This window comes from Thunnus maccoyii, chromosome 22 (assembly GCF_910596095.1).
Source record: "Thunnus maccoyii chromosome 22, fThuMac1.1, whole genome shotgun sequence".
Taxonomy (NCBI): domain Eukaryota; kingdom Metazoa; phylum Chordata; class Actinopteri; order Scombriformes; family Scombridae; genus Thunnus; species Thunnus maccoyii.
The window spans coordinates 17,412,643-17,424,900 of NC_056554.1; the positions used below are offsets into that span (position 1 = coordinate 17,412,643).

Genomic DNA, 12,258 nt, shown 5'->3' on the forward strand with positions numbered 1-12,258 from the left:
ATATCTTAAGGTGATGCTAATCTGGGCGTCTCTATCCAAAATTGTTCAATAATTCACTACTCACATTGTAGGGAATTTTATCTAGAGGAAAACAAAGTCTCAGACGGCAATAAAGGAAGCTCTTGGTAGAAACACATTGTTAAGTGGTTTCGGACACATCCATTGTCTTCGTCCTTTCCATACAGAGGTCAAGCGTCACAGTCAACTACAGCCCAGCATGTCTGCAGCTGATAGAGATTTATCCTGTTGCACTGAGGCTGCATGATGAAGACACTGAACAGTGTCTGAAACCTCGGCAGGTTGGATGCTTGCTAACACAGGAGAGTGAACTTTGCTCTTGCTGAATCAGATAACTCACCCTCCCTGCTGAGATAGATGGAGATAGTTGCCAGTTAATTAGATACAATCTTCAGTAGCTAAAATTAGAGAAATGTCATACTGACAATGTGACACAGATATGAAGGAGGACTATTATGCTGTGAATAACCCATTTGTTGTCAATGAGCTCAGTGTTTTTATAGCAAGTTTAGCATAACATATCATAGCTCTGAATGTCATACTACAAGCAGCAAGTTTCCAGTTTGTCCCATTTGCTTTAGGACTTCTGAAGCAAATAAGGCATCAAGGCCTGATGGTTTGACAGGAACCGTGTTAAAGAACTACTGCTCTCTGTTAAAAGGAGATTTTACTGGGGTATTTTTATTTTATAAGATGGTATCACTGCTCCCAGCACTTGGAAGCTTTATTTCTTTGTTAATGTTGATTAGTTGTCAAGAAATGTATGCTACCACCTGTATCTACCTGCAAGAACAACTGGAGACCCCAGACCTTCTTAGGTGTGTATAGATGTTTATTCATGAGAATTAGACCTCTGAGTCAAATGTAAGTAATGTCACTATGTAGGATAATATCAAGAAGTTCCAGAAAGGCTTTACCTAGACACAAGGCGTTTTCAGGCTCACCGAGAATTAGAATATCATAAGAATAAATAACAAGTAACAAACATGAGTTTTCTCCAAATTCTAATAAAAATTGTGAATAAGATCCAGGTGGTTGAAAGAGTGTAACTTTGTGGAATGAATGGCATTTGTTACCTTGGGAAAAGTAATTAATCCCTGATGGAGACTTAGAATAAGGGCCTCAAATTGAATTGAAAATAGACTTACATACCTATTAAGGCGACACCTCCACCTTGTTTATTAGCCCGAAAATCATGAGTCAGGTGTAGCTTTATGCTCAAGAATAAGATCATTCATCAGTAAGGCTTATATTTAAGGCTTATATTTGTAAAACCGAATCTGGAACTTGTTGCAGCATTCAGGATTATAACAGGAAGGTCTGTAGAGCTAACATCAGATAAATATTAATTGGAATGAGACATCATGTATTATCGACAGTTTTGGATTGTATAATGCTACCTCCCATTCCTTTGTCTGTGAATGAGTGCATATAACATAGAGCTCATTAAATATTTCTTTAACTGATGTAATAACAATGCTTTATTGTCATTTCTGTATTTTGTCAGCTTCATCAGATGTGGAAGCACAGTTACTGGGAAAGGTCACCACCCCCCTTCCTTTTAATGTAGCCTATTATTATTATTATTATTATTATTATTATTATTATTATTATTATTATTATCATTATTATCATTATTATTACTATTCGTAGTAGTAGTAAAACACAAGGGTCACGGTGATTTGTCTTAAATTCTGTGTTGTTTTTTATTACTTGCAGAGTCTATTCATACTCTCAGTGTTATCGTGTGGTGTGTGTGATGAACTGCCACGTTTTTCTACCTTGTTGGACAAGAAAATCCTGTTTTCCCCCATGAAATACATTATTGTTTGGAGCATATACTGTATGGTTTGGAGACGTGGTAGGCGCCTCCCAGATATAGAAACTCCCCCATGTTATTTGTTGGGACTTCCTGCTGTGTCGTCACTCGGTGCGTAGCTGTTCCTGCAGAGGACGGCAGGGTTGCTGCGCTCCTCAGACTGGATACCGCAGATTTTTAGCCTTATTCATCTTTTCACAAGAGGACGATGGATGATTTGACCGAATATCCCGTTTTCTTCGAGTGCCACAGCCTGCTGAAAGAGCAGCAAAAGAAGATAGAGAAGTATTTCCGTATTCACCGCAAATCTCGCGGAGGCGACTGCGGACCACTGATAAGAGTGAATGAAAAAGTTTACAGCATAGCTTTCAAATATCAGAAAGGTAGGACACATGACGCACAATTGTCAATTCATATTTTTACTTTATTTTATTTCTTTGTCTCTTGCGTAATGTTTGAAAAAGTTGCTGACTTGACTAAATAACAGGCCTATTCATCACTTATGACACGCAACAGTATTTTTTCAAGTTTCAGTCTCAAGTCTCAGTTCCCGAGAAAGTGAAACTTACTTTGCTCCAGTGCAGCCAGATTTTTCCGGTTTACTTAAAGGATAGGTTCACAGTTTTTCACTTCTGTCCAAAAACAATAGTGAGGTTCCAAATCAACATTGATTGATTGTTTTTCTTGCTGTAATCATTCCTCCTGTTCATACTGACCACAATCCCTTCATAACGCATTTTCAATGTAAGTGAAAAGGGACTCCTTTACTAATAAGTCAGACTAACTCAGACTGTTGAAGCCTCATATTATCCTTAGATAAATTTTTAAATACATTTTTGCTCAAAACGAGGCCTGTGGATTTTTCCCCCCATCTCTTACATTTAACAGGAGGAATGATTACAGCGAGCAAAACACTATTGTTGTTAGACAGACTTGAAAAATTGTGAACCTGTCCTTTAAAGTTTAAGCGTACACTACAGATATCAGATAAGGGTTAGAATCTACTGATGTCACTTGAAGACGTAAAATCAACTAGTGGCTAAAAACCTGTTTACATGTGACTATATGAGACACAACAAAGCAGGGTAATTATGACTCATGCTGAAGTTCTGTATTATGGTGCACTCTTTGAGAGAAAGGGTGTTTGATATATTCATTTTGATGCCCTGGCAAAAAATAGAAGGAGGCGAATTAGGAGAGAAGTGAGGAAAGACAGTTGTTGTGTGCCTATCTTAATACTTAATTTGATAGCACCTCCTGAACTGAATCATGATATGGAACTTCTGCTTTTACTTGCTTTTATTGTCCAAGCGGGTTGTGCAACTTCATGCCTCTTGGCTTTCTCCTTTGGTCATTTCCCAACACTTCCCATTTACTAGACATGTTACCTATATAACCCAATACATGACAACAGTGGGAACAACAAGCTTAAGAAAAAAAGACAGACAAAGAATCTTATTAATAATCTCATCTGCTTTTTTCTGTCTCAGATCAGCAGGCAGTTCTGCAGAAGTATCAGCATTCAGTGGACCTTGGAGACGGTCCACTGGTGTTCACTGTCCGAGGCAGTCTGGAACCTCTCTCCTCCTCTCCCAGTTCCACCTCGACTCCAAGCCAGAACTTCACAGCTCCAGCGCAGGTTAGCACAACATTTCTGTCATTCAATTAAAGGTTATAAAACATTTATATTTCCTCATTTCATGTTGTTATATTGCACCAATTAGGCTGTATACAGCATCATAACTCCTGTATGTGAGAATTTATGATCAGATTTGGAATACAGGCTTTTCATTTAAAATTCAACACTTTTTATGCATTTTGGAGGTGAAAGAGAGCAAACATTTCTCATTATTATGTGAACATCTTTCTGAAACACAGAGCCAGCAGCCCATTCTTGCTTCATCTCCTCCATCAAGTGGTGAAGAATATGAACTACGTTTTGATGGTTATCTCCTTCATTACTTAAAGGAAAGTCCCAAGGCTGGGAGAGAACTAGAGGAAGAACTTGCCTCTGTGGCCTGCTCTGCTCGGCTTTACCCAGAAGAAGAGAGGGTTTTAGTCAGGAATTTAGCTCAGCCTGGTGCTGTTGATAGAGATGGAGTCAAAAAGTGGGAAGGTGAGGTGGACAAACTCTTTAAAGGTTTACAGGAACGCTACCACTGCCATTGTGAGATAAACCCTCGCAAAGTGAAAGCTTTGCTTCAGTCCCGCAGCTCTCATCAGACCACAGATGAGGTGAAGGTGTACAGTGAGGGTGGGATGGCTATTGTGGTTGGGGAACAATCTCAGGTGGATGCCAGGTTGAGAGATATAGAGGACAGGTCATGTGTAAGAGAGAAGAAAACCCATATTTGTCGACTGGGTGAGGCCAAGCTTCGCCTCCTCTGGAAAGACATCGAGCACTTTTTGCGACAAGATCTTCCAGGGGTCAAGGTGACACAGGGAGATGCAGGACAGTTAGTCCTGGAAGGTTCTGTGGAGGAGATTCTTACGGCTAGACATTGGATCTCTGATAAGGAGAATTTGGTGTTAGAGAGATCTGTTTCTGACATGAGCCCACATCTTTTAACCTTCCTGAGAAAGGCATATAGAGGTCCAGGGGCTCTAGGCAATTTTTTAGGCGTTGGTGACAACCTAGAAATAGAGTTACGAGACACAGAGATACGACTCTTCTCTCTCTTCACTGATAATCTGGATGACACAGAAAAGGCACTGCAAGGCGAGTTCAAGGAAGTAAATATTGATGTTCCTAACTGCTCTGCAGTGCAATATGAGCTTCAGTTAGACCTTAAATCCAAGGAAAATGAGATGAACCAAGGACAATGTAGGGTTCGGGCCATATTTGGTTCAGGCAGCACAGTGTGCTTACTGGGCCACACCAAAGAGGTTGAAGAGCTGAGAGAAGCATGTGACAGGCTTCTCCAAGTGATAAATACAGGAAACAATACACCAAGAGATTTCGGGTTCTGGACGGATGCTGCTGCCCAGAACACAGGAAGTGGAGCCACTGGTGGAGGTTCTGGAGAGACTGTCCATGTAGAGATCGTTCAGGGAACCATCGAGACCCAGCAGGTGAGAAACTCAGCTGAGATGATAAGAAAATTGGTCAAACCTGTTAAGACTAGAGATTCTCATACTGTGACCATGATTTTGTTAGAGTCTAAGAACAGTTCTCAACACTGTAGAATTACTGAAGTTTGCAATACTTGTACATGTGTTTTTCCATATGATAGGAATTGCATGATAAATGGTTTTGCATCCTGGATTTGGTCCTCCAATATTACACAAAAATACCAAAAACCTGAACATTGCATGCCTTTTAAAAATGAAAGAAAAGGATGTGAAGATTAAGTCTACATGTTTTTAAAGGGGGAAACATGTATTTCCTCCTGTGGCTGTCAATTGATTAACAGTAAGCAGACACCATCAGGAATAATGTGAGAGTAGGGAAACCTAGACAATTTACATAAATCAAAAGCAAACAAACTGTGGAGTGTTCAAACCCCACCACATCTTCTGCTCTCTTCCTAGGTGGATGCCCTGGTATCTCCTATGTACGGCCACGATCCTCTCTCTACCCGTGTTGGAAACACTTTGTCTGCGATGGTTGGAGGTCAGCTGGCTGCAAGGTTTACAGAGGAAGCTGGAGAAGAAACGATGCCTGGTGACACAGTCATGGTGGAGGGTTTGCCTGCACTTCCATCTAAAGCAGTAATCTTCCTCAACCTGGTTCCTTGGGGTGATGACCCAGATGGGACAGCAGTCGAGGTGAAATAGTGTGTTAAATAGATACGTACGTGTATGGGAGTGTGTGTGCATTCAGGTCTTTTCTGTGTGTTTTGTGTCTTAAAATACTGTCATATATACATCAAATTAGGCAATCTTCTCCCTTGTAAACTAAGGGGGCTATAGGTTTTCTAGAGCCTAAAGTTTCCTATTTCTGACATTTTCCAGGTTATGAGAATGGCCATCAAAGAAACCCTGACTTCTTGTGAAAACAGAAGATTTGATTCTGTTGCTTTCCCTGTACTTGGAGCTGGGATTGCCCTGCGTTTTCCTGAGAGCGTGGTTGCCCGGGTTCTACAGGAGGAAGTTGATACATTTAAACAGACCAGAGCCAGCAAAACACCGTTCCTGGTCCGCATTGTCATCCACCCTGATGAGTCTAGCATGGTAATGCAAATGCACTATATCAGAAACACTGACTATTCCAAATGATATTATTGAACTCAAAGTCAAAGTGCAGTAGTCAGGTGCCCAAATGAACATTGACAGGTTTTTCTTGTTGTAATCATTTCTCCTGTTCATATTGACCATTAAGAGATCCCTTCATAGTACACTTTCAATGTAAGGGATGGAGGACCAAACCCGCAGTCCTCCTACCCTCCAAAAATGTATTTAAAAGTTGATTTGAAGCAAATATGAAATCCAAATTAGTCAAATCAAGTCAACATCTTTCAAAGTTTCTCAAAGTGTCTTTCTGTTACGATCCTTCCACTGCAAGTGAACAGGAAAACAGTGTGTCAAGACACAAAGAGGACATTTTTATTAAAAAGTCTTATGACTCATATTATCTTCAGATCAACTTTTAAATCCAATTCTGCTCAAAAATAGAATCGTGGCTTTTGTCCCTCATCACTTATAGTACCAGTCAAAAGTTAGGACACACTTTCTCATTCAAGTGAATAGGATGGTGTGCCCAAACATTTGACTGGTACTGTATATTTTAAGTGCATTATTAAGGGATCGCTTAATGTCCTGTATGACCAGGAGGAATGATTAAGAAAAACATGTCATTGATCATTTAGATGCCCGACTATTGTTTTAAGTGAGACTTAAAATCCTTTATGTAAGTAGCAGATAATCTGTTTTTTTCCAAATTTAGTGCAACACCAATGCAGCAAAGGCTTCAGTCAGCTGACTTTTCCGAGTAAAATTTTCAGAGATCCAAATGTCACTAATGATAACTGGTGCTATTCATTTAGTGTGTATGATCTTATTTTACAAATGCCACATTTATTCACACAAAATTATTGCTAGCCTGAAAAAAATGTTGATCACATTATTAACCAGTAGTAACCAAGTATTATTAACATACACTGGAATTTGGTATTGAAGCCTGTACTTCCTTTGTGTCTGCAGGCCTTCCAGTGCATCGAGGAAACTTTGACACTCTCAAAAGATTTCCACCAACCAGACCAAGGTGGGTATAGATATCATATGACAGCAAAGAATTGGAATTCAGTCCTATGGCGTCCATTTTTCACATCTTACTTCTGATAATTGAGCAAGAGAAAAGTGGACAAGTGTGTAAAGTTAATTTGTCGCATATTTTCACTAATTCCTGCAAATTTTGCATTTGGTTTGATAACACAGTGAAGAGTAATCAAAAAAGTATTTGTTGTTTGTGTTAATAAAAGAAGATTGTTGTAGTGGAACAATTTAGCTGATTTCTTCTGTCAGTGTTAGAAAATGTAGAAACTGCTGCACCGACTAATTCACCATATTATAGACAAATATGTTATACAAATTTTTAAAAATATTTGAGTCTGTTTTCCAACCAATTTAGCCATTGGCATTTCCCCATTATTATATTTATTTTCCTGATATGAGCATGTTCATGTTATGGTTTAGGAGTTCTTCTTTATCTGAGCCAAATTCTACCCAACTGTACTGTCTACTGTTAGTCAAAAAAGCAAAAGAAATTCATATCTGAAAGCTAACAGCTAAAGAGAGAAAAGAAGCAAGATAAAAATGCACTTAACAGAGTCATATTTTCTTCTAGTGTCGACTAAGAGGATCGTCCTGCTGGGAAAAACTGGATCAGGGAAAAGCAACCTAGCCAACACCATATTTGGAGAGCAATTGTTCGATACAAACGACTCTCCCAACTCTGGAACACAAAAATGTGAAGCAAAAACAAAATCTGTCAACGGAAGAAGCATCACTTTGATTGACACTCCTGGGTTCTTTGATGTAGTAAGGAAGGAGGATGAGGTAAAGCCTGAGATAATGAGGTGTATCACTGAGTGTGCTCCTGGGCCTCATGCTTTTCTTATTTTGCTCAAAGTGGATAAATTCACAGAGCAGGAGAAAGATGTCATCAAGAAAATACGTGAGTTTTTCACTGACGATGCTCTAAAATATGCTGTAATTGTCTTCACTCACGGTGAACAGCTCCCTAAAGGGATGACAATCGAGGAGTTTGTCAGTCAGAATAAGGATCTGAGTCATCTGGTGAATCAGTGTGGTGGTCGGTGCCACGTCTTTGATAATAAATACTGGAACAATAAACAACCAAATAACTACAGGAGCAATCAGTTCCATGTGGAGAAGCTACTCAACACAGTGGACAAGATGGTGATGGAAAACGATGGAGGCTACTACACCAATGAGGTGTTTCAAGCAGTAGAGAAAGAAATACGGAAAGAGGTAGTGCATATTGCACAGTCATCAGGAAACATGTCAGTGGAAGAGATCAGAAAGCAGGCTAAAACCAGAGTGTGTAATAGATTTTTGGTCCAACTGACAGGTACTGCAACAGGAACTTTGCTAGGAGCTGTTTTTGGTGTGGCAGCAATGGTCAAATTAGTTATCAAAGCCATACAGAAGCCTACAGTAATCATAAATGCTGTGAAACAAATTCCAGCATTAACAGGAGCAGCAGTTATAGGAGGAGAAGTAGCAGGAGTAGCTGCTGCAGCTGTGGTAGGTGTGTCTACAGCAGCCTTGGCTACAACAGGAGGAATAATAGGTGGTGTTACAGGAAGTGAAGCAGCTGAGGGAGCAGAAACAGTTATGGAGGCAGCAGAGAGGGCGGCTAAGGCTGTCATGGACAAAGGAAAATCTATCTTAAACTCTATTAGCTGATTTTATGTTATTTTTACATGGGGGAAGCTGAACAAACTGAAAACTGGATTCACATACAATCACTACTAAAAGTCAGCACTACCTATTTACACATTTACAGCATACACTGAGCAACATTCATTTAGTTGCGTTTCTGTTGTTTTCTGTCCACCTGACAAATGCTTATCCAGCATTAACTCTCCTTTTATGTCTATTAGGTCTCCACCAACATCTATATGTTCACCAGCTAGTCCCTAACTTTGTCTGTCTATAGTTTGGTGTTTGTCAGGTGGCTGTACAGTGTTTTCATCAGAGCTTTTTGTTGCTGCAAGCTGAGACTAGATAAAAGGTTGAAGAGAGTTTTGCCGTAAAACCAAAACTCTGTAGAGCTGAGGGGAAATGCACAGTTGGTTGATGATTCTCAGTCATTTTAACAATTATTAAAACAAAAATGTTGATTAGTGCAGCTTTAACATATGGGAAGAATGTTTTTGGGCAGAAAACCACAGTAGAATCTAAACAAGAAATGCAGTGACTCTAAAAATGGTAGAGGGAAATGTTTATTCTCAAGAATCTCTTTTATTACTTACTTGTATATCACTTGTCAATTATGTTATATATAATATGTATAAAATATAATGTATAAAAACAATAAATATGTGGTACTGTAAGAGGAACTGTGTCACTTTAAGCTGCAAATGCTAAGCACAAAGTATCAGAGTAATCACTGTCCATCAGTGGAGGATGGGCACAATCATTATTTATATAGATATCTTTTAGGTTGTGATGTGATAACCTCAGTATGCCTGGAAGATTCAAGTGATTGTCACTATATATCTGAAAGTGATCATCAGAATGTGTATTCTCCATGATTGCAGGGTGTTGAAAGATGACAAGTTTACTTTTTGCCAATTATCTCATATATTTGTTACAAATAATTTTTTCATCAATAAAATTAATTAATAAATATTAATTAAGATTAATTGCTCAGAAGTCTTTTCATTTGTCCATTTTGTCATATTATATCTTTACTGCTTTTATGGGATTTATTTATTCTCATGCTGGATCTGCATGCTTTGGGCAACAGGGGGCTCCCTAAAGCAATAATGCTTTGAATGAAAATGAAGATTTGAGGCCTCTGGTCTAATGCAAACATTGATTACATTACTAGAATTTAAAAGATTCCTTCAGAGCCAAAGAGGCTATTTAATACATTTTTTGTGGGACAGGTAGGACAAATAATGACTAGTGAACTGATGTGTAAAATTGGCAGAGTGCCCCTTTAACACATTTACTCTGAGAAAAGAAGTGATGTCAACTGATAGTGTTAATTAATAAACACTGCATAAACATGCAAAGTTCATTATAAATTTTCAACAAATAAATTTAAATCTCATGTCAGCCATATCCCAGAGGGGCGTCTTAGCTTACCTGGAAGGAGCTATTAGAAGACCTCAGAGATAAGAACAAGTCAAGAACTTTGGTTGGAGCATATAAAACTACAAACCAGTTTTATTTGGTTTTTACAAAAATGAGTAATAACAAATATAAAAAGTAAAATACAAAAACTTGAGTATAAAAGTTAAGAATGAGAAAAAACCCTCTCTAGGACTTTAAGAAGTTATAAAAGTTATAAAAAATGCAAGCTGGCAAAAGAACCTCCGGTGACGACCAAAAAACCCCCCTGAGGCCGCCTTTGGCTTTTCTTTTTATATCAATACATCTCTTGCTTCTTACATTCCTACACCCATATACGTGGTATATCAGCATATACTTGCTGATGTTTGCTGGCGTTGCACAAAAAAATGACATTTATTTCTTTGTCACTTACAACACCATCTGTGGAACATTGGCAATTGAGATACTTCTACTTCTTTACGTTTGAGGTTAAGGTATAGGAGTGTCAGCCAGATGCAGGAAACCGCAGCTTCATCTTGGACCTCAGGCTCTCTACCGGCGTTTGTCTAATGACCAAACTAAATGGATGTTTTAAGTCATATCAGACGAGTATCGAATGTTTATCATTGATGTATTAAAATTAACACTGAGTTTGCTGTAGCAGATTTTTCTCAATGAAAAAACAAGCTGTGTCCGGCTAAATTACAACCTCAAGACAGCGTTGCCTTTTATCACAGATCACTAACACAACACACATGTGTACATATGATCAAGGTTTGTGGTTTTATTTGAGTTGTTTTTGTCATTTTTTCATATTATCTGTGTTGTAGCTTTTCAACTCTACCAAGAAACACAGTCGATAAATACTGGCAACTATTTTGATGAGAAATTATTAAAAAATATATATATATATAACTAGAAGAAAATGCATTTCTGCAGCTTTAAACTAGCACTTTGAGTTACCACTTTGAAAACAATTAACAGTAAAAGGGCAGAATGACATGTTTTTTTAAATGTTTGGATGTTTTTCCTGTCGCACACTGTTTACTGTCTTTGCCCTCATAAAAAGGTCAATGATGACTGTCAACTATGGCCCAGCATGCCTGCACCTGTTGCACCGAGGCTGCATGGTGAAAACATTGAACAGTGTCTGAAACCTTGGCAGGTTGGATGCTTGCCAACACAAGAGAGTGAACTTTGCTCTTCCTGTATCAGGTTACTCACCCTCCCTGCTGAGATAGACGGAGGTACTGACCAGTTTATTAGATACAATCTCCAATAGTTAGAGGAATATCACACTGGCAATGTGACACATGTATGAAGGAAGAATGTTATGCTATTAATAACTCATTTGTTCTCAATGAGCTCAGTGTTTTTATAGCAAGTTTAGCATAACAGATCATAGCACTGAATGTGATACTACAAGCAGTAAGTTTCCAGTTTGTCCCATTTGCTTTAGGACTTCTGAAGCAAATAAGGCATCAAGGCCTGATGGTTTGACAGGAACAGTGTTAAAGAACTACTGCTCTCTGTTAAAAGGAGATTTTACTGGGATATTTTTATTTTATTATTTTGCTTTTTTATTTATATTTGTATTTTTATTTTATTTTATAAGACAGTATCACCACTCCCAGCACTTGGAAGCTTTTCTTTGTTCATGTTTATTATGTTGTCCTGCTTGTACAACTGTCCAGTTCGGGGTTGTGGAGACCCCAGACCGCCTTAGGTGTTATAGGTGTTTGTTCATAAGAATTAGACCTCTGGGTCAAACATAAGTAATGTCACTAAGTAGGATGATATCAAGAAGTTCCAGAAAGGTTTTACCTAGACATAAGGCTTATTCAGAGTCACCGAGAATTAGAATATAATCAGGAAAAGTGACAAATCTGAGATAAATTCTCCAAATTACTTCTAAAAATTGTGAATAAGATCCAGGTGGGTGATAGAGAGTAACAATGTGGAATAAACAGTGTTTGTTACCTTGGGAAAAGTAAATAATCACTGATGGAGATGGACTTAGAATGAGGGCCTAAAATGAGTTTGGAAGTTAAATTGAAAATAGACTTATGTATTAAGGCAACACTGTGGGGGAAATATGTGTGATATGCAGCTGTCTTGATAAGGCTGGCTGTCTGTTATGGTCATTTCTTTATGTTGTCACCTTCACTAGATGT

At 38.5% G+C, this 12,258-nt stretch overlaps 1 protein-coding gene across 1 annotated transcript; it reads left to right on the plus strand.

Annotated features, from left to right (window-relative positions):
* The first annotated feature begins 1,919 nt into the window (after positions 1-1,919).
* Positions 1,920-9,669, plus strand: LOC121889341. Its single transcript, XM_042401221.1, has 7 exons — positions 1,920-2,220; positions 3,328-3,476; positions 3,716-4,909; positions 5,369-5,605; positions 5,792-6,010; positions 6,980-7,040; positions 7,623-9,669. Exons 1-7 carry the CDS (start codon positions 2,046-2,048, stop codon positions 8,705-8,707), a joined length of 3,120 nt encoding a protein of 1,039 aa, XP_042257155.1. The 5' UTR covers positions 1,920-2,045; the 3' UTR covers positions 8,708-9,669.
* The last annotated feature ends 2,589 nt before the right edge of the window (positions 9,670-12,258 follow it).